Raw genomic sequence first — 27,673 nt, 5'->3', positions numbered from 1 at the left:
AGGAACATATTCTCACGATGTGAGGTATGCTTAGAAGCAGAGGGTTGTCACTTCCAGACTCTTAAAATACAATAAGGGAAGTTAAACTACAGCGGGAAAGCTGGCCGTGAATAACCGACTACCGCGGCGGGTCTATGCGAGAAGCGTGTAGTGTCAGCTGCCGGATCCAGTCTAAAGATTAATGGTATAGCCAGTATCATAAAATTCAATCATAATGTGGCTATAAATCGCATACATCCAATTCTTTTTGTAAGAGAAAATTTCCTTTCAATAAGAAATAAACTTGTCAATTCATCTTTGTAGATGTAACCTCAAAAGGAACTAAGTGCAAGGAAAGCATGTAACTGAACAGTAGCAAAACACACAACATCAGTTCATATTTATTTCTATTTCGTCCATTCCCTTAAAAAAATACGTTTCAGCCCAATGTGACCAACGTTATACTGGAACACATGCTTGAAGTATTGCACTGGGATTATCAATATTTCCCGATGTTACAAATAAAATAACGTTTTGCTTTGAATTAGTTAAATGCTAAAAATGTCAACATACATAATGTAAGTAAATTATCTTTAAAAATTTACTCGTATATAAAACCTTTATGAAAAGACAGACACACAGTTTGAGCGTCATCTGCGAAACAAACTCTCAAAATTCGTTCTGAATATCACACGCATTCAACATGGGAACTATTTATCACACTTTGATATATAGTCTGAGCTTCTAAAAAGTGTCGCTAAATAAACTTATACACACACATACCGGGTCTCCAATTTATGAGGTTACGGTCGTGCTTACATTACGTTATCGGCCGCTGCTGTTGACGTAGGCGGGACTTGTACGCGTGAGTCACGGGCGAGTCAGTTTCGGTGCCGCTAGTAACAGCGAACTACGAATATTTCTCGTCACTAATACATGTTATTACATTAATTGTTCTTACCTCAAATCACAAAAGATGTTCAAAGTGACTTCCTTGTGCTTGCAAGCAAGTTTCACATCTCGTTAACATGTTTCGAAATACTCGACGAAGCTGTTCTTGGGAAATTGTCGAATATTTTCTTTTTGTAATTTAATGTAAGAACAATTAATATAATAACATGTATCAGTGACGAGAAATATTCGTAGTTCGCTGTTACTAGCGGCACCGAAACTGACTCGCCCGTGACTCACGCGTACAAGTCCCGCCTACGTCAACAGCAGCGGCCGATAACGTAATGTAAGCACGACCGTAACCTCATAAATTGGAGACCCGGTATATACAATATCCAAACGATATTGAGGGTTCGTCCATTTACGTTGCAGCATGTCAACGTCAACTGATGTAATAGTAGCTGCAATTCTGTCCTTCAGGTCGTTTATGTCAGCCACCGGATTTAGGTACATTCAATATTTTACGTATCACCATAGGACAAAATTACGGAGTGATTGCAAACACAATCAAGCTCCGTCTTACTGGAAAAACACGACAGGCTGCAGTTCTTTTAACTGTGGATATACAATTTTTTTCAATATACCCAGGTAATGGCTGAAGTCATAGTCGCTTCGTCAAAGAAATAGGATCGGATCAAACGATCGTGCAATAGGCCACACCACACATTAACTTTGGGGCTGTCTCTAATGTGTTCCATTTGGATGTTGTGATCCCTAGATGCATACGCTCTGTTTGTTTACCTTCCCAGAAACGTGGAATGTAGCCTCGTCTGAGAACATAAATTTCCTCAGGAATTAATCCATTTCTTCCAGTTTCTCAAGCATGGTTACTGCAAATTCCTCGCAGGCTACCCTATCAGGCGGCGTGATTGCCTTCATCATTTGCAAATTGTAAGCATGCAGAAACAGACGTTTTCGTTAACGCCTGATGCACTGTCGAATTTGCGACTCACGTGGTACAGCTCGTGTCGACTAAACTGTGGATAAAGATCCTGCGTATCCTCTCGACATTTTCATCAGAAACACGTGGACGCCCTGTACATTTCTTGTGCAAAAACACTTCTAGTCACCATTAACTAAACTGTATCAGGCACATATCGATGATCTTGTTGGTGACGTCTTGTAATATGTTATGAAACGTCTTTGAACCCGTGCATCGCATTTCATTTGATAAACAATTCCACGCACTTCGGTTTTATGGCGTCTGACCTGATTCACAAAGACAGATACAGTACAGTGGAAAACAACGGGTGCTACCATCTACCGGGAAATTGGCAAAACGTTCGGAGTTAATCTCGCAGCTGACTCTCAAACAGTGTATTTTTGTCTTTTCATAAAGGTTTTATTCACGAACAAAGTTTTAAAGATAATTTATTTACATTCTGTGTAAATAAAGACATACTTCCATAGATGTGAAATAACTTTCCAAATTTGCCTAAACGGAGCCACTGTAGTGCTTAAACCATATACAGTCCCACAGCTACTGTTTCTCAGGAATAATCGAACTTACCAGACATGTGCAGTGCATTGGGATTTACTATTCATGGATTGTAAAGTAGATCTGCTATTTATTAGGTTAAATTTTTGCAGTAATAGCTCTTAGCGACGAACATAAAGATTTTCATAAGTGTACAGTCTGTTCTGCATGCACGTAGGTCCCGCTTTTGATTATACAGGTAGCCCTCGATTCGCGCCGATTCAGAATAACGCCGATTTTGAAACCAGCAAGTCAAAAAATGAAAAAAATATATTTTACTATTATTTATAACGGTTTACAATGTATCTCGTACTGATTCTTATTCTAAATAGTAATTCTTACATCGCTGATTTTGAATAAAAATTATAAATACAGTCATCTCTGCAACGCGAATTTGCTCTAATGAGATCGATGAATCGATAAAAACTGTTTGTGAAATGCAAACTTTTGCATATACGAGTTTGCTCTTATGCAGTTTCATTCCTTTCGCTTTAAACTTTCAAAGGACTAATTTAATCTCTGCGGAGGTACCGGGTTTATTTTTACTATGTAAGACTTGAGGTTTTCACAGCGGTGAGTATGAAGATTGCCGTCTTCTGGGTTGTTGCGCTGTGTAGTCTGGTCGATGTTAACCAACGTTTCAGAGGTCATACTGCCTCCATCATCAGAGTATGAAGATTTCTGTCTTCTAGGTTGTTGCGCTGTGAAGTCTGGTCGATGTTAACCTACGTTTTGGAGGTCATACTGCCTCCGTCATCAGGGCGATGAGTCTGAAGATTTCTGTCTTCTGGGTTGTTGCGCTGTGTAGTCTGGTCGATGTTAACCAACGTTTCAGAGGTCATACTGCCTCCGTCATCAGGGCGATGAGTATGAAGATTTCTGTCTTCTAGGTTGTTGCGCTGTGAAGTCTGGTCGATGTTTACCAACGTTTCAGAGGTCATACTGCCTCCGTCATCAGGGCGATGAGTCTGAAGATTTCTGTCTTCTGGGTTGTTGCGCTGTGTAGTCTGGTCGATGTTAACCAACGTTTCAGAGGTCATACTGCCTCCGTCATCAGGGCGATGAGTATGAAGATTTCTGTCTTCTGGGTTGTTGCGCTGTGTAGTCTGGTCGATGTTAACCAACGTTTCAGAGGTCATACTGCCTCCGTCATCAGGGTGATGATAATGAAGATTTCTGTCTTCTGGGTTCTTGCGCTGTGTAGTCTGGTCGATGTTAACCAACGTTTCAGAGGTCATACTGCCTCCGTCATCAGGGCGATCAATATGCCAATAGGGTGTGAGGTGCTAGGTTTATAGGCCGGAAAGTGAAAGGTGTTATTTTTACTACGCGATTTTCTATAGGTCGGCGTCTTACATGAATGCAACTATCGTATAACAGCAGAGATGACTGTACACATCAATCACACTTGACCACGATTTTCGGTATGTGTGTGTATGTGCATCAATGCTATTTTGGAATCAGTCAAATTTAAAAAAAATTACTGATACATTAATTCCTGCCTTATACGCTCACCAAGAAGAATGTAATTTACGAGGCGTGTACCACGCAAGACAGAAATTCGAAATGCATTACCAATTTTATTCGAAAAATCCTTAAAGGAACAGGCAATGGCGTAGACCAGAAGTGACAAACTGATTTTAAACGAACAGGATGTGAGGGCGTAGACTGGATTAATTTAGCTTGTGATTGGGATCAGTGGACAGCTTTTGGGTTCTCTAAAGAACGAAAAATTTCTTGATTAACTAAGTTATTATTCGCTGTTCCCGAAGAATTCTGCTCCGTAGAGTTAGTATTTAAATATACCCTCTGAGTTTAACGTGTCACAAAATGTGACCTTTCCACATTGAGCATCTGTCATAAGACCAAAATGTGTCAAAATTATTTCAACGCACACTGCATTAAATATACATGCAAAAGAGTCCTCTGTGCAAGACTACAGGTTTGTGTACCGTTAAAGTATCATTACAGTGGGTGTGATGCACAAGTCACACGTGACCCACGGACCATCGCGTGACATGACAACATACTGTGAGCTGTTGGAATCGTAAGTCAGCACGAGTTTATGTGAGTAAACCTTGTTCAAAGACAGGCCCATCTGGAGTCAAGAGTTGCTAAGCCTACAGCGATATCACTGCTTGCCTGTTGATGACCACACAGTTATGACACAATCCTTTATTTATTCTTAATTTTCCTTCTCCGACCAAATCATCATTTGAGCACTTATCTTCCACAGTATAAAGATTTTCTACATCCTTAACGCACGCGATAGAATTCTGCATGATCAGATATCAACATAGCGGCTAAAATTACATTAGAATACAGAATATATTTTTACTAGTTCGTTACTGGCACCACGCTCAATAATAAGTATTTTCTAATCCTTCAAGAATAAGGTAATGCAAAATGTATTTCGTTATTCAAGATTTCTGTCTTCTGGGTTATTGCGCTGTGTAGTCTGGTCGATGTTAACCAACGTTTCAGAGGTCATACTGCCTCCGTCATCAGGGCGGTGAGTATGAAGATTTCTGTCTTCTGGGCTGTTGCGCTGTGTAGTCTGGTCGATGTTAACCAACGGTTCAGAGGTCGTACTGCCTCCATCATCAGGGCGATGAGTATGAATATTTCTGTCTTCTGGGTTGTTGCGCTGTGTAGTCTGGTCGATGTTAACCAACGGTTCAGAGGTCATACTGCCTCCGTCATCAGTTTTAAGCGCGTACTAAAACCTTTAATTCGACGCGCAATACGCTGTGAGGAAGTAAAAAGACATTTTCAGCATTTCTTTGCTATTTTTTGTTGGCAAAACAGTAAAAGGTAAAGTTAGAACCAGCTATTTGTAAATACAATATTTCCAGTGGCCTGGTTTATACTTCATTTATCCTTAACCTAAAAAAGTCCAAGAACCCATGTTTACATAGAATTTTTTCTCTTTGGTTCTGTTCATATAACACGCCCCTAAGCAATGCTATGTATTTCAGAAACAATCTGTCTATAGGCTTATGAATGCAGTTAAATCATATCCGTGTGTCTGCCCGCTCTCTAACCACATTTAAAGCAACTGACAGGTTTTAATTAAAACTGGTATAGACATCATGTCACTACAGTCTCCCCTCTCCAGTCCAGTAGTTTATAATTCACGTCATCAGCAATTCTAAAATACTGGTCATGCAAATTTTAAGGTGTGAACGACACTAGCGCCACTAACTGCACAGACCCTAAATCCTGGTATAAAATATTTTTAAAAAGTGCAACATTTGTTAAGAAAACTCGTTTGTGCATTGTAAAAAAATACGACAGTCACATCAACTCGATAATCAGCTTGTGGTTTCACTGGGGTTAGGAAAGTAAAATCTTGTATTAATGAGGACCGTTCTGATGGTGAAGGCAGCAAGTACCTCTGAAATGTCAGTAAACTTCTACTTACTTCTTCTTACTCGCTGCTCTGAGAAATTTAAATCCCATTCTTGCATTGACATAAATTATAAACATATAAGCTATGCATGAAATACTGTCTGAATGTCGGCAATAGGAAATATGGTGATAGTATGAACATTTTAGGATTACAAATTTATTCGTGTTTATTAGTGGAAATTTTGCAGAACAATGTATCAAACTGTTTAATTGTTACTTTATATTCCTTGGTAGCATCACCACACAGATAAACATAGGTCATAAATTATTAAGATTTCTGTCCTCTGGGTTGTTGCGCTGTGTAGTCTGGTCGATGTTTACCAACGTTTCAGAGGTTTCATCACCCTGATGAAGGAGGCAGTATGACCTCTGAAACGTTGGTTAACATCTACCAGACTACACAGCACAACAACCCAGAAGACAGAAATCTTCATACTCATCGCCCTGATAACGGAGGCAGTATGACCTCTGAAACGTTGGTAAATATCTACCAGACTACACAGCGAAACAACCCAGAAGACAGAAATCTTCATACTCATCGCCCTGATGATGGAGGCAGTATGACCTCTGAAACGTTGGTAAACATCAACCAGACTACACAGCGCAACAACCCAGAAGACAGAAATCTCCATACTCATTGCCCTGATGATGGAGGCAGTATGACGTCTGAAACGTTGTTTAACATCGACCATACTACACAGCGCAACAACCCAGAAGACAGAAATCTCCATCGCCCTGATGACGGAGGCAGTATGACCTCTGAAACGTTGGTAAACATCGACTAGACTACACGGCGCAACAACCCAGAAGACAGAAATATTCATACTCATCGCCCTGATGACGGAGGCAGTATGACCTCTGAAACGTTGGTAAACATCGACCAGACTACACAGCGCAACAACCCAGAAGACAGAAATCTTCATACTCACCGCTGTGAAAAACCTCAAATCTTACGTCATAAATTCTTCCCAGAACTTCTTGTTCCGTAATATTTTAAAAATAATACAAGCATAAATACTCGTAACTCCATCGTAGAAAGGCTTTCCTACTAAGCTGGTAAAAATATTTCCTTTTCTGGAATCCTGAAACGCCTATCCAGAGCCACTTGAATTCGTTTCTCTAAGATTCATGTTAATGTCATCATTTATACGTCACGATCTTTCAAATAATATCGTGATCATAAACCAAAAATGTTGTACGCATTTCTCGTTTCCAAATACGTACCGGAACTACATTTATCTCGTTGCCCACATTTCTAAATTTAATAGCCAAACAGTATTAGTTGAAAGCAAACTGTGAAGATCATTGTCATTTTTTTTAATTTCCTGTGTTGATTTATCTGGGTCGTAATATTTCCTCTGCACATAACACAACTATATGAGTACTCAAACATTCCTTTGCTGCGAGTCTGGAGTACACAGTGGTTTTTGTTCTCCTGATAAGCGTCTACGCATGGAACTGTCCAGAAAAGCAAAGAGCTCCGGGCGAAATTAGTTTCCACAGTCTCGTGAACCAGAATGGCTGCTGAGGTCGGTTTGGTTCGATATTCATTGCCTCTGGTGACCAAACACTGTTCTGCTCACAAGAATAAGGGACGAAAAACAAAGTGTCGTACCCCTGAAGAATTTCGTTGTGGCTAAACAGATTTTTTAATTTTTGTATAAATTAAATTTGACAATACTTCCACGTTGGACGCTAGATGCCTTCAGCCTTGAAACAGCGCGGTTAAATACCTCGTAAAGAAACCACTAACGGAAACTTGCAGTTAAACGAAACGCTCCAGGTCAACGAAGCCACTACGCTTTACGGAACTACTTTTAAACTTCCCATAGAGATCTCTTGAAGGGTTTACATTAAAACATTCCTCAGGCCAGATGCCTTAAGAGGTCCGCCAAGCTTCAGAGCGAAGACTCAAGCGTGGGTACAATCGCACGTGGCTCATTGACTCTAAATCCCTCAACTCGCTGCCATTTACCAATTAACATTCTCGGCTACTCTGAGCCTACATTCCTTCTTGATACTTTCGTAGGTTCTTTAACTTAGTCATATCTATTGCAGAGAGAATAAGATCAGAATACGATTGTTACTATCGATAGGAATCAGTTACGGCCTATTTCGAGACACCATTCCAAAATTCGCCTGGACGAACTAACGGTCTCGTTAATAGGTTTTTGGCTAAAATTTAACGGCGTCTTCCGAACACAAATCAGGCACGTCAGCCAAGAGAAAATTCTTGGCACTTATTTTTATTAGTTTATATACTTCACTTTAAATAAATACTAACATAAATTGGTATGAAGATCACATTGGAAAGCACTGTGTACCAACAACAAACAATATTTATTGGAACAAAATAAATATAATTCCTGAAACTTTTTATAATCCACACACTTAATAACTTATAATACTGCCCTTAAATGTTTTGTGCATAATGGGAATAATTCAGAGACTACACCATTTACTTTTGTATCTTATGACGCAATGCAATTAGCAAGTGAAATTTAACACGAGGAAATACAAATGTCTGTTTAAATTATTACAATTTAAGATTTCTGTCTTCTGGGTTGTTGCGCTGTGTAGTCTGGTCGATGTTAACCAACGTTTCATCACCCTGATGACGGAGGCAGTATGACCTCTGAAACGTTGGTAAACATCGACCAGACTACACAGCGCAACAACCCAGAAGACAGAAATCTTCATACTCATCGCCCTGATGACGGAGGCAGTATGACCCCTGAAACGTTGGTAAACATCGACGAGACTACTCAGCGCAACAACCAAGAAGACAGAAATCTTCATACTCATCGCCCTGATGACGGAGGCAGTATGACCCCTGAAACGTTGGTAAACATCGACCAGACTACTCAGCGCAACAACCCAGAAGACTGAAATCTTCATACTCATCGCCCTGATGATAGAGGCAGTATGACCTCTGTAACGTTGGTTAACATCGACCAGACTACACAGCGCAACAACCCAGAAGACAGAAACCTTCATACTCATCGCCCTGATGACGGAGGCAGTATGACCCCTGAAACGTTGGTAAACATCGACCAGACTACTCAGCGCAACAACCCAGAAGACAGAAATCTTCATACTCATCGCCCTGATGACGGAGGCAGTATGACCCCTGAAACGTTGGTAAACATCGACCAGACTACTCAGCGCAACAACCCAGAAGACAGAAATCTTCATACTCTTCGCCCTGATGACGGAGGCAGTATGACCCCTGAAACGTTGGTAAACATCGACCAGACTACTCAGCGCAACAACCCAAAAGACTGAAATCTTCATACTCATCGCCCTGATGATGGAGGCAGTATGACCTCTGTAACGTTGGTTAACATCGACCAGACTACACAGCGCAACAACCCAGAAGACAGAAACCTTCATACTCATCGCCCTGATGACGGAGGCAGTATGACCTCTGAAACGTTGGTTAACATCGACCAGACTACACAGCGCAACAGCCCAGAAGACACAAATCTTCATACCCACCGCTGTGAAAACCTCAAATCTTACATTTTACAATTTAGTTTTTAACTGTTAGTGTTACCATGTGAATCTGTTACGTTCACGAAAGCTACTGACAGTATTATAAAGACGAAGTAAAGTTCCCCTGCTGTTTAACTAAGCACCACGCCACGCACATTTATGGAGGGATAGGGGCATAGCTTCTCGTATTCTTAATCTAGGCACTAATGAAGGTGAGTGTTTTATACAAAAATACACCAAATGTGGTACAGTTTACCAATTTACATATATTTAATTAATAATTCTGACTGACCCAGAACATGTTACAAAACATGAACTTCAGCAAAGTTCAAAATTATAACTTTTAAAATGCGAGCCATTTATTGCTGTAACGAAACATATCAAAGCCCGAAACAAAATAGCATCATGTTCTAAAGTCTCTGTAAAATATATGGGAGTGTGAGATTTAAATTTTGAGGCCATTATATTCAAATAAGTCGGATAAGATCTGTTTTACTGTCCCTGAAGAAGTCACAATGCTATTTCTGTTCCGTGAGACATAGTCCACCTTCAGCAGATCAAGATGGGCATCTGACCAAGAAATTCCCTACAGTTATGGAACTTGAAAGTTTATTACTGTCATCTGCGTATCCTATTCACATTCCGTATTGGAATTTAGAATGAGAGCTGTCTTATTAATTCTGCTGTTCGTAAACTTCACAGTTCCTAAATTATCAGAAAGTCTCGTTATGGAATTGACTGAAATTTTTCGACTCGAGCTGCCTCGTTTATATGACCCAAAGAATTTGAAACTTAAAATATAATTACAGATTTTGAATATTTGTAACTCCTGAAATCAAAAACGTCCTTCGTGTGAAGCCTTGTCTACTGTAGCACAGCGGCGAGGGTGAGATGCAGTCGAACTCTTGAGGAATGTGTCAGAAACCCTCAAATAGTATTTGCAGTTCGCTCGCTACATGAGTTAACACGCGAAATGTCACTCGGCCAAGATTCCTGACGAACAGTCTTATTTATATGTGACTGTTCAGAACTTCTATTCAGCTATTCTGTTTCTTCACCCACAGCCAGTCTGAGATTTCCACAACTTTCCCCAACGCAAACAAGTAACAGACAAATTCATCCGTAGAATATTTATCAATATCCGAATCATACCTGGAGGAATATAATCGACAACTGACAGCCGGTAAGGACAGACTACTACTAGTTCTCCGAGATGAATTGTTAGTGTTCTTCACGCTCTGAGGTGACTGAAGAACACATGGACCGGTCTGTCACGTTTTTCGCAGCAATAGTAATCGATGTCCCATTGTTTGAAGACACTGTTGCACAAAAATCGTCTAAATTCACACTAGTACAAGATTGACGTGAGACACAAAATGGTCTGGCGTCACATTAGTGCACGAATTACCTAAAACGCAACAATTACCTCGTGTAACATTGGCGAAACGACCACCTACGAGATATAGCGTAAAGAACACCTTTGGAAAGTTACTGTACTCCAAAGAGGTCATCGTTTCAGTCTTGTAATATTATCTTCCCACCAATTTCTAGATCTCCACAAACGGTCTCCCCTCTTGAGATTTTTAAACAAAAATTCTGCATATATTTCTTGTATCTCCAATGCACTGTCATTCCCATCGTACTGTAAATGGAAGAATTTATCTTATTCTTATTCTTCTCCTCCTTATTTCTGTGCCCAGAGAAATTCCGCAGTGAAAAATTAATTAAACCAGCGTTGCAATAATCAAGTTTTGCTTCTGTCTGCTTGAAAATCGTCTTTCTTGACCAAAGCATCCATTGACGTCACCACCCACGCCGTTGTTCGTACACCATAACGAATCATTGACGTCCTCCACGCGAACCGAGTGCAGCTAGGCGCCCACCTCGATGTCCGTACGATTACACCACATTATTTAATCGTCCTGATAAAACGAGGCGAATACAAGAAACTATTAAACAACTCTCCAACTTTTTATTCCGCTCCTTCATAGGTCAAATGTTCTCTTGAGAACTCTATTCTCACCCACATGTAATCTTCCTTCCCTCATCATAAGACATAAGATAGACCAGTGGTATTCAACCTTTTTTGTTCGCGTACCCCCAGATATAATTTCTCTTCAACTTTGTACCCCCAAAGTTGTTGGTGTATAATTCAAGTTATACGTAGTATATAATCTACATCTAAAATAAATTAAACAAATTACATTACTGATTATTCAGTGTTTATCATAAAATAATATATTTTTTTAAATTTCACGTACCCGCTAAGATGTCTTCGCGTACCCCAGGTTGAATACCACTGAGATAGACAATATAGTAAAGATGTGTTTACGTCAAACTTCGACTTAAGTCCTTCTTATCGATCACCAAAGATAGATTTAGAAATGTAAAAGAATAGTACAAAATTAATGTCGTTTTCTTCATCTGTGCTGACAAACATTCTCCTGAGTCCTTAGTTCTCACGTACAGTCACCTGCAGACATTCAGAGCGACAACTCAAATTTCGCACGAATTTAAATTTAAATCAAACAAATTTCGCCGACCCTATTCAACATCTTCACGTACAGTACACGGCAAACAAAGTCGGAAGGGGGGGGGGATTTAGTTCCGATTAAGCTCATGAACCTCGAGTTATATCGGTTGATTCCCGCTGACATGCTGGGTTGAACTAACCAAAGAGATGACGACATGGACCAAGATTTTTTGGCATGAGTACAAATTACGAGACAGGGAATATTTTTAGTCAGAAACCACTGCGCCTGAACACGGCCGCTTCGTACAAGCAACGGCTTCATTTGCTTCACACTTCCTTGATGAGAGGCTTACAGCAGAAAACTGCTTACTTGGAGAATCTAACATCGATTGTTCATGTCTCGATACACAAATTTTTTTCCCCAATTTTAAAAAAATAACTAATAGGTCTTATAGATGATTAAGTTCAGTTCTTGGACAGGATCGTAAGAAATATAAGTAATGTATGATTTGAGGTTTTCACAGTAGTGAGTGTGAAGATTTCTTTCTTCTGGGTTGTTGCGTTTTTTAGTCATCAGGGCGATGAATCGCCCTTATGACGGAGGCAGTATGACCTCTGAAACGTTGGTTAACCTCGACCAGACTACACAGCGCAACAGACAAGCCAGAAGACAGAAATCTTCATACTCATCGCCCTGATGACGGAGGCAGTATGACCTCTGAACCGTTGGTAAACATCGACCAGACTACAAGCGCAACAACCCAGAAGACAGAAATCTTCATACTCATCGCCCTGATGACGGAGGCAGTATGACCTCTGAACCGTTGGTAAACATCGACCAGACTACAAGCGCAACAACCCAGAAGACAGAAATCTTCATACTCATCGCCCTGATGACGGAGGCAGTATGACCTCTGAAACGTTGGTTAACATCGACCAGACTCCACAGCGCAACAACCCAGAAGACAGCAATCTTCATACTAAGAATCGCCCTGATGACGGAGGCAGTATGACCTCTGAAACGTTCGTTAACATTGACCAGACTACACAGCGCATCAACCCAGAAGATAGAATTCTCCAATATAATTAATATTCGTGACTACACGAAGATCGGATTATTATTATTATTCAGTATTCTGTCTTAAGACAGGTCCATTGCTCTGCCCAAAAAGAGCTCTCCAGTTTTCCCTATTCTCAGCTTCTCGTTTTAATTCCTGGAACTTCATCTTCTTTCCTGTTTAAGGAAAGATCGTATTAAACTCGAAAAAATATGATACCGATGAGTTCAGGTTATCTTATCGTCCGTTTGTCCGGTTTCGGGCAAGTAAACAATAAAATACATCAAAATATAATTTTATGTGCTGCTTATACGGATGTAAAATTTCTTCGCTCTAGCAGTACAACAAAAACTGAAAGTGTTTTGGGAACAAAATGTTGTACCAGCAGCAAAGAACGACAATATAACTGGGAATATTAATACTGACACTATAGATAATAATTACCTACAAATTTTTATTCTTTACTTACTATTTGTTGCAGTTATTAAACTAAAGAATAGGTGTGTGGGACATGTAACGCTCACAGGGAACAAACTCTAGGCCTGCCTTGAAAATGTCGATAGAATATTCCCCTAAGAAGAGCTCCGATCAACACATACAACCGCATTAAAGCGAATCCTGAACAGGTCATGAGTAGATGTCGAACAGAAAAATGACAATGATCGTATGGAAAATTCTCGTTACATTACTAAGCTTTCCTAACACATTCTTAAAAGTTTATTTATCTCCCCAAAAGTAAGTATTAATGCCCAGAACTGTAGTCCAATATTGAGATCAAAGTTTAGTAACAATTCTAAATTCTAGGTCTATATTTTTTAGAAATGTTATAACAAAATATTGCAATCTTTCTGCCGTTCACGTGTTTATTCTTGGTTATATAAAGCGCTGGTGACCTTGAAAAATATTCCTACTTCATTTTCCCTCCAAGAATGGACGAAACTAAGTACACGCTTCGAGGAAACTTGGGAAATAAGCCACACTGACATGACGAGGGAGCGCATAACTACTTGAACAAAGTCACTGAACAAGGTGACTTAAGTAAGTTCTTGCCTTCATGTTACGGTCGACTGTAAGCAAGAGACGTCTCATCTGCACAGAACTCGTGTAAAGAGTTAACAGCGGCCACAAGAAGACAGAGCACATTCACTGTTTAATAATAAAATACCAAGCGAATTGTGGTGAAAGGGAATTTGTAACTAACTTCTCGGAACAGAGTACTTCTTGAGAAGCTAACAGTTGCTCAACTAATCAAAAAATCTCGTCTTTTATGGAATACGAAAGTACACTACCGTATTCGCTAAAGACCGCCATAAGGTCCTATCATCAGCCACACGAATCAAAACCATACTTTCCACACGATTTCCTTAAGATCCATTTTAATATTATACTCCACTTACACTTCCATCTTCCAAGTGGTGTTTTCAGGATTTCCAGACAGAAATGTGCATGCGTGCACAATTAATCCGTATATAATATTCAGAAATATAAAAATAGGGCGGGATGGTGTGGATTCAAAAATAATCTGGCTCAGGATAGGGCTAAGTTGCAGGCTTTTGTGACCAGAGTAATGAAATTTCGGATTCCATAAAAGAGTGTTTGAAACTATACGTATCTCAACATCTCTACAATACAATACAAACGTGGATATTGTAATTTTTTTCTGTGTTTTGTGTTACAATGATGGAATTAACAAAAAATATCTATCGTTGTATGATTTGAGGTTTTCACAGCGGTAAGTATGAATATTTATGTCTTCTGGGTTGTTGCGTTGTGTAGTATGGTAAATATCTACCATACTACACAGCGAAACAACCCAGAAGACAGAAATATTCAATATCAATCGTTAATTGAAAAACCAATGTTTGGGTTGTTAATTCTAATGAATAATACTAACGTTCGAAATTATTTGTTTAAGCAACTGACAATTCTTTCAGTTTCACAAAGAAATCAAAGGCATATGACACAATATAAAGAGTCGATTATTTTATTTTAATTTCAAATTTGTATCCCCACATACATAGCCTATAAATGTAATCACAAGAAAAGTGGCGACACGTGTATCTGAACGTACACATACCTGAAGCGTCACCATGTGGTCGCGAGAGGGTTGGAAATTTTAAAATTTCGTTGCTTGTTAAAAGCATTAAGGCAAAGAAACGTGTAAGCCATGTTTACAGACATTTCAAGAAACTGGCTGCATCGAAGCATCACAATGTTCCTTCTGTTACCGCAGCTGAACCCAAAACCAAACTTACGTTTCGCTAATCGCCATGTTGTTTTTCATTTTACACACAAATACCTTTTATAAAATTTGCACATTTTTAAAATATCTATTAATCTACAATATATTCCAACACCAAATTTCCAATAACACTAGTGTCCTCTCTGTTCACGAGTCTATTTGGCCTTTATGTTATTCGTTTATTCTTGGAATAATAACGAATTGTCAATTTTTTTGATTACGTAGTATCAAACGATACAATGATAAGTGAATAATGAATTTGTAAGGATGTGGAAGGAAGTGGTCGTGATCTAATTTCAGGCACCATCCAGGCATTTACCTGATGTATCTGAGGAAAATCACTAAGACCCACAGTTAGGATAATCGGTTTTCAGGCCGAGATTTGAACTCGAAACTTCTCGAATAGGAAGCAGTTCTTGTCATTCGACTTTGACGTCAGTCGTTTCATTGCAGTCATGCTGACAATGTCGATGATAGGAGATTAAAAATATGAAGTGGTGTTTCATCTAATTACATGCCCTTTGTGATGAATTAAAATGATAATTGGTCAATTAGTTTCAATGTTATCAGGAAGGAACAGAAGATAGTCAACGCCTATACGAGTGTAGGCTAATATCACGCGCCTCCATTTCTTTATAAAAAATTAAAATTGTAATGTCACTTAATATAAATAGAAATTACATCAGTTTCACATGGACAATAATTAGAACAAAGCGTTACTGGTCGCTACGTTCTAAAGGTCGCAGGTCAGTCTAACCCAGAGAATCTACAGGTTTGTGTTGTTTCGCTCCTTCGCCATATTTTCTCATCATTAATCTTGAAGCAAAAGTTGGAAGTTTTAAAATACTAACCAAGCAAATTTTTCGAAGAAACACCAATATCAAAATCTAGCGTCAGTAGAGGCAGATATAACAATTTTCACTGTCGTTACATTCTCCTGTGTTCTTTTGTGGTTCTTCATACATGTTTATTTCGCTCTCTCCTTTAAGCCGGATCCTGACAGGTGTTTCGTAGTTTTTACCAGTCCCTCCAGAGAAACTCCTGGATATAAATTTAAATTAGGACACTACCGCTTCCTTCCATATACTTTTCAAGTCATTATTCGTAATCATAGCAACAGGTTCTCTTGAATGAATAGATTCATTTTGTAACAAGTTAGTTGGTTTAATTGGGATGCGTCTCACTGGACTCTATGAAACTTCGGTAATTAAGAATGTTTAATAATATAAGAAAAATATTTAGACTTCAAATTATTCGTTTATCTTCCTTTATTTTTAATTTTCTTATCATCTCATTCGTGTGCGAAGAGATCAAGTATTATAAACTGCAAAAATTGATAATTTTAGAGTTAGTTCAGAGTTGTACACTACGTTCGTTTCTATCCTATAAAATTACGAGGGTACATTTTACGCTGGGACTGAAAACAATTTTATTTAAAAGTATTTTCGTTGTTAGTGAACAATTTTACAAATAACCTTCATCAAGGCTGGCAAAGTTTAAAGGACACCACAAACAGCGAATTGTGTGTACCTATAATTCTTGAAAGTTCGCTTAAATTCTATAAAATTCAGTGGTAACTAAATGTACCACCTGCGTTAACAGTCAGTAACTGCATTTCGTACAGTGTCCTTCTGGGTTTAGTACACTTCACAGAGTATTTCCTAAAACTGCGTTAACAAAATGATCTTTATAATAAAGACAGGTTGTGTTTTATTTGCGGTAGGAACTCGGTTTTTAAACATAATTTAGATCATCTTCGGCTTAAAACGGTTAATATGCGAGTGACAGTCACTATCTCAAAAACACGTCGTATTAAGACAAAGCAAATAACAAGTTATTCATTTTAATAACTGTCACAAATTTTGTTTCAAATATTTTATCTGCTCAGCATTATTTTTAAACATACTTTAAAATAAAATTAGATCTTCATATAAGATGGTAATTTAAACAAAATTCAATTTAACGGATAACCTTCAAAAAACTTCCAATTAAATTTAATCAAAACCGTTCATTCTGCATGCATATAGACAGAACACAGTCGAACACGGACGAAGACAAGGAGACGTTTGCTCCATCGGCGAAATGCACTTTAAGTGTCATTAGTAGTTACACGAAATCTTCCATTTCAGATAACCTGTGCTATTAAGTATCGAGCATAAGAACACGAACAAGTTAAATAAAGCTCGCATTGCGTACAAATGCGTCCCCTCTTTTTCTTAGAGACCAATAAAATATTTGTTTACGAACAGCAAAGAGAAAAATTCCCAAGTTCGTGTTATCCCAGTATCGTTCCAATTCTTACCACCAGTCTATTACCAAAAACCTTCAAATTTATAGCAACTGACATCCTCCGTGATACAAGGTGGCCTTTGAGAACCTGAGGGATTTTTGCCTTCATTACAAAAGAGCGCTGTTGGACATTAACCCGTGTCTTTTCCACAAAGTCAATCACCATATTTCGGACGCCCAGGGCGGGCGATGTCTTGATGACAAGAGGCCCGCTTTACAATTGTAAATTTCCTTATCCCCAAAATGTACCTCTGTAACAATATGCAATTTTAAATGTTATTCAACCAAACTCGTTGATATATTCATCTTGGAAAGTAAATTAGAACAAATACGTTGATAATCATGTTTGAGGAACTGTTGCTAAATATACACTCTGATGGGCAGCAGTTATTTATGGAAGATTATCTAAACTCTTTTTCCCGAACGGAAAAGCAAGGTTCTAGAACCTTCATTCACACGTCACATACGTCACACAGACAAATCAAAACCTCGGTATATTTCGTCGTTCATTGCGCCAACCGTAACATTCCAAAAACAAAATATAAAATTAGACAGCAAAGCCTGGTAATAGGGTTGCCAGATACCTAAATTATAATAATATTTTCACGTTAACACGTTAGAAAACAGTAACAAGTTAAATGTTCCGATAACAGAAACCCGTAAAACCCCAGTCTTCGTTGTGTTTCACTAAATCTAATTTAGAATCGCCAGACTACAAACCCAGCCATCGGTTTTATGTCAATAAATCACTGTACTGTTTCGGCTACTAGTCACTATATATGTACATAATGAATTATATACTGGGATAGTGGGAACGACCCGTTCTTCAAGTGCCTTGAGCATCTGCGGGTCCCAACTTTTCGTTGGCTTGATCTATTACATTCGGTAGGACTCCTTAGATGAGGGATCGGCCCGACGCAAGGCACAGGACAGCACAACACAGAAAAACGCGGACAAACATCCATGGCTTGAGAGGGATTCGAACCCACGGTCCCAGCGACCAAGCGGCCACTACGGACCCCAATGAATTATACAACACAATTTAATAAACCAAAATATACATGGCATAACAAAAGATAACGACTTTGAACAAAGAGACAATAACGTATGACTCGTACCTTTTTTCAAATGTTTCAATAAACGCTGTAAGAAAATCAAAAACTATAAATGAGTAATTACACAATTCACTAATCTACTTTCGTGAATAATTTCCACTAGCTACAAATTATCACAACGTTCACCTCGAGAATTCAAATCGTGACCACGGTTAGAACACAATAAACGTTCGTTTAAAATGTTAGGTATGATCATGACCTCCATGGAAATGTTCACGTTTCGCTCCAATGAATATCTCGTCACTTATCACGATCATACCGAAATTTAAATACGGCCTCTAGATTTTGGTAGGCCGCCATGTTATTATTCTACATTCGACAAAATTACAGCCTTAACAAACGTTTCGTATTATCAGGAAATGATTTTATTCGCTTAGAAATTTCATCACCGTGAACTCTGTATTAAGAGCCAAATAAATAATTTCGTTGAAAAATTATTAGGGAACAGGAGATACATGGTCACGAAAATCGATCTACAAATATATCTAAGAGTCTCACTTTAATCATATTTACAATAAATCCTTCATAACGGTTAAATTAAGAAAGAAACCATCTCTTCCCCAATGACGTAAATACTAAGCAGTTAAAATATTTTCTCAGGTCGGACCGCTATTTCAGTGTGACTAAACGTCTCATAATCTGAAGGACAAATCAAACAACAAATAAAGCCACCAGCAGTGGATCTGCCAAAAGCAGGCAAAGATAAAATCTTGTACGATTTAATTTAATAATAGCAATGAACCTGAGAGATAAAATATCAAAAATAACAAAACCCAGACAATATCTCAGCCAGTTCAATCTGTTCAACACTATCACAACCTATTTGCCTTTCAATAGGTTTCTTCATTAAAATTCTGGACGCCTTTCTAGTTACTTATATCTTAGCAAAATATGTATTCCATCGTAACACCCTTTCCACAACATTTCAGAACTAAAAGAAAACTTTCGATCACGATTATCCTCAATTTCAATAAATAAATAAATAAATAAATACATAAAAATCTCTACAGCCCGAACTTTCAGCATCAGCCCGTTATTGGACACGTTCCTAAACCAGCTTAGTCCAATCTCTGAAATATGGTTCGAGACATCCTACCCACATTTATGATGGGCGTTTCATTCGGAAGTGAATACGGCCAGAGCGTGAGACTATACACGTTCTTCCATCTACAGTCGACGTAAAGAACACCTCGTATTTCACCGACATGCTAACACAGGCTTTACGTGTTGAATTTTATAAACGCTTTCTGTACTCAAGAGTGTTTCAAGGTCAGGTTATTCAGTTCCAACAGTTCAGATACATATTTATTTATTTTCAGACACACAAACCGTCCTTTGTTCGGCAGGCAGCTCGTTAATTTTTACGGGATTTCGAAGCAGCTGTCATTATCAGTGCTGGATTACTTACTTAACAAGGAAATGAAAGTAGATTTTAAAATGTAGGATGCAGGCTATATTACGTTTTCGATTAACAAGTACAGAAAGGCAAATCTTTTTTTAAGTTTTAATATTCTCTGTGTTTTTGGTACTTCTTAGCAATCCCTTGAGGCTAATATTGGCATATCACCTTTAGAAACTCCGTTTATCCCCGCTAAAAGATTGGACAGCACATATAAAATAATTTCCTTAAGCACGCACTCTGACAAGTGAACGGAGAATCTAAAAAAAAAAAGACAACTATAAAGCGCACGTATACTAGTGACCGAAAAAGATCACGATAAGCATGATCGGGGACATTAACCGATCCTCTTGGGGATTCCCGCTGGCGACCTGTCCCGAGCTCCAGAAATAAATAATACGACGGCGTGCTCTGATGGTCCGTCTGTCTTGCTGTCGCAGCCCACCGCAGATTTCGATAATAATCGATAGTGAAGAAGTGCAGTGAACTTAGGTGGCTTAATATAGGGCCTTGTTTTATAATTTCCGAGACAAAACTCTGAGTTACATAGCACAGGAATTTCGAATTCCCTAAATAAACATGTATGAAAAATAGACGGTAATTTCTGGACCATTAACATGGATGAAACTGCATAATGAGAATTTTCACAATTTCTACTCCAACGAAAATTGTTAGGCTGATTAAAACAGAGACATACCATAAAACTGAGGGGAAACAATAAATAAATACAAAGCGATGAGGGGAAAACCTCAAAGCAACCAAATAGACTACTTTGTGTTATCTAGGAGTAGATTAAAGGATAATATTAAAATGTGTTTAAGAAACATGTATTGCAATGATATGAACTATATTTAACACTTTAAAGAACAGTGGTACCCACAGGTACCACCGTTAAAATTCTGTAGTTCTGAATTACGCCCAACTGTATGACTTCTAATTATTCTCAGGCTAAAGAGTGAATATTTCCATCAAGATCATCCATCAATTGATCGTTGCAATGGTGACGCGATGTGTTTCCTCTGAGGCACCGCCCGAATGTTTAAATGTTTTTTAGATGGGCTTCGAGCTTCAAAGGGTAAATTCTCAAAGTTGTCTTTCTTTATACCGCTAGTAACTTCCATAAAACATAAGTTGATATAATTGCGTCATATTGTGAATTAAAATTTAATTATTCGTGTTTTTTCCGTCTAATCACAATTGTATATAAATAAAATTTATACATAAGATATTAAAATATCATTTACATATTTGGTACATCTTTTACTATATGTTTCGGTTACATTGAACCATCTTCAAGTGTAAAGTTAAAAGTTAAAAATTATAATTCCATAAAACAGTTTTTAGATCAACCGAGGAATTCTAACATGCTTAAGAGGACTTTGCGTCATGTAATAGTTAAAAGATTGCGTTCTGCGGTACGAAAAATTGCGCGGATATGATGGTCTTGAAACTTCAAATTGAATTAGTGACGTAACAGGGCGTCTGTTACGAGCTATTGATCCTCCAAGCACGACAAAGACTAAGAGACAAGCTAACTCACTTCATACAACGAAGGTTAGGCCTACAAGTGTGTCATGTATGAAATGGGATAGGAGGCGATCATGAACTGAAAGTTAACCAACGTCATCATCAGTCGATAGGTCGTAAGATTTGTCTTTTTTCAAGTCGAATCTATTCCGTGTAAATGGATATTTAAATGTGTTCTGTCTCTGTTAAATTTCATTAACTGTATTACATTTCATCCTGTATCCGATATATTCCAGTAGGTTTAATGAACGCAAAAATTTAATTTCTGCATTAAGAAGATTTCTGTCTTCTGGTTTGTTGCGCTGGGTAGTACGGTAGATGTTTACCAACGTTTCGGAGGTCATACTGCCTCCATCATCAGGGCGATGAACCCAGAAGACAGAAATCTTCATACTCACCGCTGTGAAAACCTCAAACCATACATTCTGCGATTAAATTCACTTTTATCTACCTTACTTAATTGTGTTCAATTTTGTTGTACATTCCAAACGTATTTAATGCTGTTATTTTAAGTGCTTTGACATTATTATAATAATGGTAATCAAGTCAAAGGGAGGGGCATGTAGCATATGAAAAATAAATTCGTACAAAATTTTAATAGGAAAATCTGAACGGCACGGTAGACAAAAGTGTAGATGCTGGTATAAATTACCTACATTTTGGTAAAATTTGGTTCCGAAGCGATCCGCGCTAAAGTATCAAACAGAAATAATTTGATTTCATATCACTCCAACAGACCACCTGCTTTATATGAAGGTGAAAGTTAAATTCATTATCATCTTCATGAGGATATGTGACACCAAAAGTAGATATGAAATTTATTAAAAAATATTTGCTTGGATTCAGTACAATAATCTCTGCGCGATATTAAATTTCTATCTGGAATAAATAAAGTAAAACGTGGTACGAAAATAACGAGTAATACGTTTTTAAAAACCGTGTATTCCAATTAATACATCTTCCCAGTTTTGTTCAATTATTCTATCTCCACCAACTAAATTTCGTATGTTTGTCATAAACATTAAATTTTCACATATCTTACCAGTGTTTTCATAAGTTATCTTGGCATTTGAAGAAGGTATGAGCTAAGACTGCAGCAAATGACTGTCAGATCCTATAGAAAAGTCGAACGCCAATGTAACACCTTACTCCATTCCTGACTTTCGCCATGCTCCTTGTGTTAAGACCTTGAATAGTATTCGATTTAATAAAATGGGTAATTATCGATTTCTTTGGGCAAGAAAAGTAAGATTTATCGATAACTGCGAACTCACTCAACAACTATTCGGCTCAAAGAAGTAAAAAAGTTCCTCTAGATTCATTTATTCTTGGCCTGTGACGGTTTATGCCCTATGTCCTGTTTCGTTTCGGAATCAAATCTGAAAGTAACATTCTGTTAGGATTCTTTAACAGACGATCATCCCATCGCATCCCCGATCTACATTAGGGGTTCTAAACACGTGGCCCTCCGATATATTTTATGCAACCCTCATACATTACAAAATTTCTGTCACTCTGTACGATAAAAAATAGTTACCTGATATCAAAAATCATGTTTGTTGTGCCTTCAGTATTTGGCAGTGCCTCTCGCCCTTGAGAAAAAAGTCTAGGACACATTTTACTGATTAACATTTGGAGGGATGCATGCGAACAACAACAAATAAATACAAAATCTAAATCTGATATTTAAATATCACTCAAGCAAAAGCATTTTCAAATACTGTATCTCACTTAAGATTTACTTTGTCATAGAAAAATATTCGGTGATATGTAAACTTGTTTGTAATCGTTAAGTTGGTTGCATGCTTAATAAATTGCCAAGAAGTTTTAATAAATTGTCCTCATTTAAAACCCTGCAGCACGCAAGTCTAAAACCAAGGATCAATGTGGTCCTAGGTCTGGAGAAGACAGAGAGCCCCTGATATATATAATGCTCGAATGGTCAGAGAACGCACGCCCATTTGACTACGCGAACAAAACGTTTGGCATTAGTATAATTCCTTATCATTCAAGAATTGTTTCTGCCGGAATTTCTCAAATTATCTGAGAGAGTCAAATCAAGAGATCAAATATCTTTAGCATTTTGTTGGAGAAGTCTCAGCGACTTACCCAGCTTTAAAAACAAAGAACGGTAGAATTGGGAACATGAGTAAATTTAGGGTGGGGTTACTTGAACCGTAATTACAAACTCCAGCTTTTAATAACAGTTAACGTTCATGGTGAGAGTTCGAAAAGCGAATCGCTATTTCCCATAAGAACAACGTTATAATTGATTTTCACGTTTCTAACGAAAACACGTCAGATTATTCTAAGTGATATAAAATATCCTGTAAACAAGAATAAGAAAATAAACACCTTTCCTGCCTTCAACAACATTACTTCTAGACAGACCTCCTCCTCTCTTCATATCTGACCGATTATAAAAAACCACTACAAACATTTCACCCACGCAAGATCACGCTATACGCGACATACATTTACGAAACAACATTGAATGTGATAACAAAGTACAATTGATCTAGAAGAGGATAACTTTCTGATATTTAATGGACATCTGACGAAGGATTGCATTTAGAATATTACATTTGAATTTATATCGATTCTACACCTGAAGATGGTTCATTGAAAACCGAAACATGTCGTGAAAAAGATGATGCTCTAATTGTAAATCGAACATTTCGATAGAAAGAGCATCATTTTAATATATATTTTAAATATTAAATGTTAATTGTAGTAATAATATTTTAATATTTAATAAAATATTTTATTGTGATTAGACGGTTAAAATTAAACAATTATAATCATCACAATATGACGCAACATTATCATCTCTTTGGTTTAAGTGATTAAAGGTCATTAATATTCGCCAGCGCGTGTTCAACTTTGTTCGGAACATTACAGTTAAGCGAATTCGCGTATCGGATGACAAGCCATACGAAGGAAAGCAATTTCGTAATGCGAAACTTCACAACGCTAAGAGGACAGACGGCTTATTTAAATTCGCACAGATTGTACTTCGAACGCGCTTTATAAATCCTCTTCCTCTGCTAAGCATTCGTTTGTTAGTTAACACTGGTCCTTCTTCAAGGATCACTACGATCGCATGCACTACTGACATAATCTTGACTTACCCGTGATATCCTCACAGGCTGGCCGACATCAGCGCCGCCATGCATACGGAATCCCCACGGGGATCCCCCGTCTAAGAAAATCTCTCTGGTGCTCATGGTGTCATCACTGTAGCGGTGGGAAACCGATCACAGCACAGAACTTGTATTGTTATAATATCTGGCGGTACAAGGCGTAAGGGAATTCGATTGTTGTAGTCACAGCTCAAAGACACTCTCGAAAACTGGAGATTAAAATTCCCACCGGTGACAGAAAGTCACGAGAAAATCCTCCTTGATGATTGATTATTAACATAGGTTTCGATGAGATAGTGGAACCACAATTTACCAAGTCGTAAGAATGCAAAAGTACACCTAACCTTAAAATATAAATCAAAACTTCACTCTAGAAGGTCTTTTCATCTATTTCCATAGGCACGTGTCTTGGTTTTTCGCGTTAGCTATTAACCTACTCTTCTGCACTGTCTTTGTTGGTAATTACAGCTACAATTAGGCCACTTTTCGAAGTGTCTGTCGCGTTGTGTTTAACGTCATGCCTTCCTTCTGTCGTGTTGCGTGGTGTATTTCATTCAATTCCTGCTACCAGGATAGCGAGGGCCAGTCAGCTGATTACATCCTGCCAACGTCATGCCTTCCTTCTGCCTTCCTTCGGCCCTTCAACACAACAGACACGAGACACAATAAGTTTCATTGTAAATCTGTACAACTGTATTTAAAATCTGCTTCCGAGACAGCATTGTGCTTAACCAAATGAAGGTAAGAATAATAAAGAGAAAATTACAGAAATTAATTTTCTTTCAAGCACTCATTACGCTTAATGTTTATTTATTACATTTTATCTATCGTTAATCAAGCTAATCAGTAGTAAATACTTTAGACGTATCATAAAACCTTGCCAAAGTCAATCTATATATTTTATACTGCATGTATTTATTTAATTAAACATCGGTAAATGTTTCGATAAGTCATCAGTCTAAAGAAGATATTTTGTGTTTGATAAATGTGATTTAAGTTATAGTTGGGCTTCGCGTAAACGTTAAAATTGACGGATACAAATTTTAACAAAGTTTGTAAAGTTTGTCCCACTATGCGCCATGTAGGCGCTTGGGGGGAGAGAAGGTATAGCTCCTCTCTTTCTTGACCTCGGCACTAGATGGGGGTGAGTGGTCAGCATCACGCCCCCAAATTTTAACAAAACTCGTCCAAAAATGTTTTTAAAGCATACTCGTAGGATCAATTCTGCTAAGGACAGTAGTTTTTTTCTTAATGGGCATGTCCACCCGTTAACTAGTTTTAAAGGAATTCGTAAAAATAAAGAAATCAAAAGTGATCCTTATTATTTCAGTTTGTCCGTAAACCTAGTAAGAGGAGAAGATTAATCCGGGCTGAGACATCTGTATACCGAGATACGGACCGCGATTATAATTATTCAGTTTGCAAAACGTATAAAGTTCTGTATCTGGAGTTAGTCATAAACTTTAATGAACTTTGAATATGGCTGTCTTCTAGGTTGTTTCGTCGTGTAATCTGATGGAAGTTTACCGAAGTATCGCCCTGATGATGGAGGCAGCAAGGACCTCTTAAACGTCGGTAAACTTCTACCAGACGACAGTCATCTTCAGACTCGCTGCCGTGAAAACCTCAAATACTACATTTAATGAACTTTCCTTATGTGAAAACACTTTCTCCCCTTTCTTTACTTCTGTCATATACGATAATTTGAAATTCCAATTCTGAAACAGTACGAGGGGCTTTGAATAATAAAGAATAACACAAAGTAGCATGTACACATATTGTACTGGTATCTTAGAGAAGAAATTGACTTAAACAAAGAAAATGTAAGAACTTAATGTTGCTATAATAACAAAATGATTCGTATCTAGAGAATCATTGCGGGTTCAAAACGTTCCTCAAATATATGCGAGGCCATGAATAAATACTGTCTTTTGAAGATTTTATGATTAAGAGGCAAACATTTATGTGAATATAGTCCACTTGTAAATTCAGCAAACATTATATTCCTCTGTAAATACATTCGCCAATAGCCTGCCTTGTGAATAAATATAACTTTCAACTGACTGGTTTTTAAATATCATCAAAAAGCAGTTCCTAATACGTCAGCGTAAATTTGGTTCTAAATTGGACTCAAATCTCTTCTCAAACAGCAAGAAATATTTGTAGAAATAAAACCAGAAAGTCGCTTCAAATGGCATTAGTTTATAATCCTGCTTTTGTATGTCAAATGCAAGTCACTCTCCTGAGTATAAACGGGTTAGTTGATTTAATTCACTAACTCAATTAATAGCAACGTCAGAAATTGTCGGTTACTCCGTGTAAATATATTTCCTGTGTACAAACTTATAATCAGGTGACACGGAACAACGCACAAACGTTGCCTTTATACATTACATTAACAGCCTCATTAGCTGTACTAATAAAGAGTATCTCGTTAATGTATACTAATTAAACCGCCACCTGCAGAACACAAGGACGCACTGCGAAAATGAGACAGAAAATTTCCAGGTGAAGTACCAACTGGTAACACCTCTTCTCATTTTAAATCAACTTACGTTTCTCTCTGTTTCGATATTGAATGTCATTTTAATATTTTACCAGAAGGACCCAAAGTTTAAAAATAAATTCACAGATCATTACTAATTAACTGCACACTTTACACTGGCGTAATTACTAAACTTTTAATCGAATTAAATGCTGTTGTTACGTATCTATCAGCAACACCAAAGCGTTTGCGGCTAGTTAATTTTAAACATCTTTTCGTTTCATGTCATCACGAAGTGTTTAACAACACTAACCCACATTACACTAAAATACGTCCAAATTCAAAGACTGTCATATCTTAAAGCAGCTGTCAGAAAAAAAAAACAACACCACCAGAATGTTGATTTCGGTCGCTTATATTTAAAAGTAGTTACATCTTATTTTAAACACTTTAAATTAAAACATCGCACAGCGCTCATTAAATACCGTTATTCTTTGTAGGCTGACAACACCAGAACTTTGCCTTTGGTTGGTTATATCTAAACGTCGATTAGTGACAATACACAGTGTTTACAACTGCACTATCCACATGTCCAACACACGTCACAGACCCCCCCTCTCTCCGCCGAA

The 27,673-nt window shown here is 37.8% G+C and overlaps 1 protein-coding gene and 1 long non-coding RNA gene across 2 annotated transcripts in view; one reads left to right on the top strand and one right to left on the bottom strand.

The window, feature by feature from the left end:
• LOC110833768 (Cbl-associated protein) overlaps window positions 1-27,673 on the bottom strand; it is a 230,632-nt gene extending 202,959 nt beyond the window's left edge. Inside the window, exons 1-2 of the mRNA XM_087358416.1 lie at window positions 27,530-27,673; window positions 24,548-25,198 (exon numbers count right to left, since the gene is read on the bottom strand). Coding sequence (XP_087214542.1) covers window positions 24,548-24,643 — 96 coding nt within the window. The 5' untranslated portion in view covers window positions 24,644-25,198; window positions 27,530-27,673. The remainder of the gene's footprint in view (window positions 1-24,547; window positions 25,199-27,529) is intronic.
• Window positions 25,176-26,617, top strand: LOC147872192 (uncharacterized). Its single transcript, XR_015537766.1, has 2 exons — window positions 25,176-25,300; window positions 26,054-26,617. It is a non-coding gene; the product is annotated as an uncharacterized LOC147872192 (long non-coding RNA).

Source organism: Zootermopsis nevadensis, unplaced genomic scaffold (genome assembly GCF_977971745.1).
Source record: "Zootermopsis nevadensis isolate Lab colony 2312 unplaced genomic scaffold, Znev_1.0 Znev_ptg000030l, whole genome shotgun sequence".
In the NCBI taxonomy this organism is placed as follows: domain Eukaryota; kingdom Metazoa; phylum Arthropoda; class Insecta; order Blattodea; family Termopsidae; genus Zootermopsis; species Zootermopsis nevadensis.
This window is presented reverse-complemented; position numbering and strand designations above follow the sequence as displayed.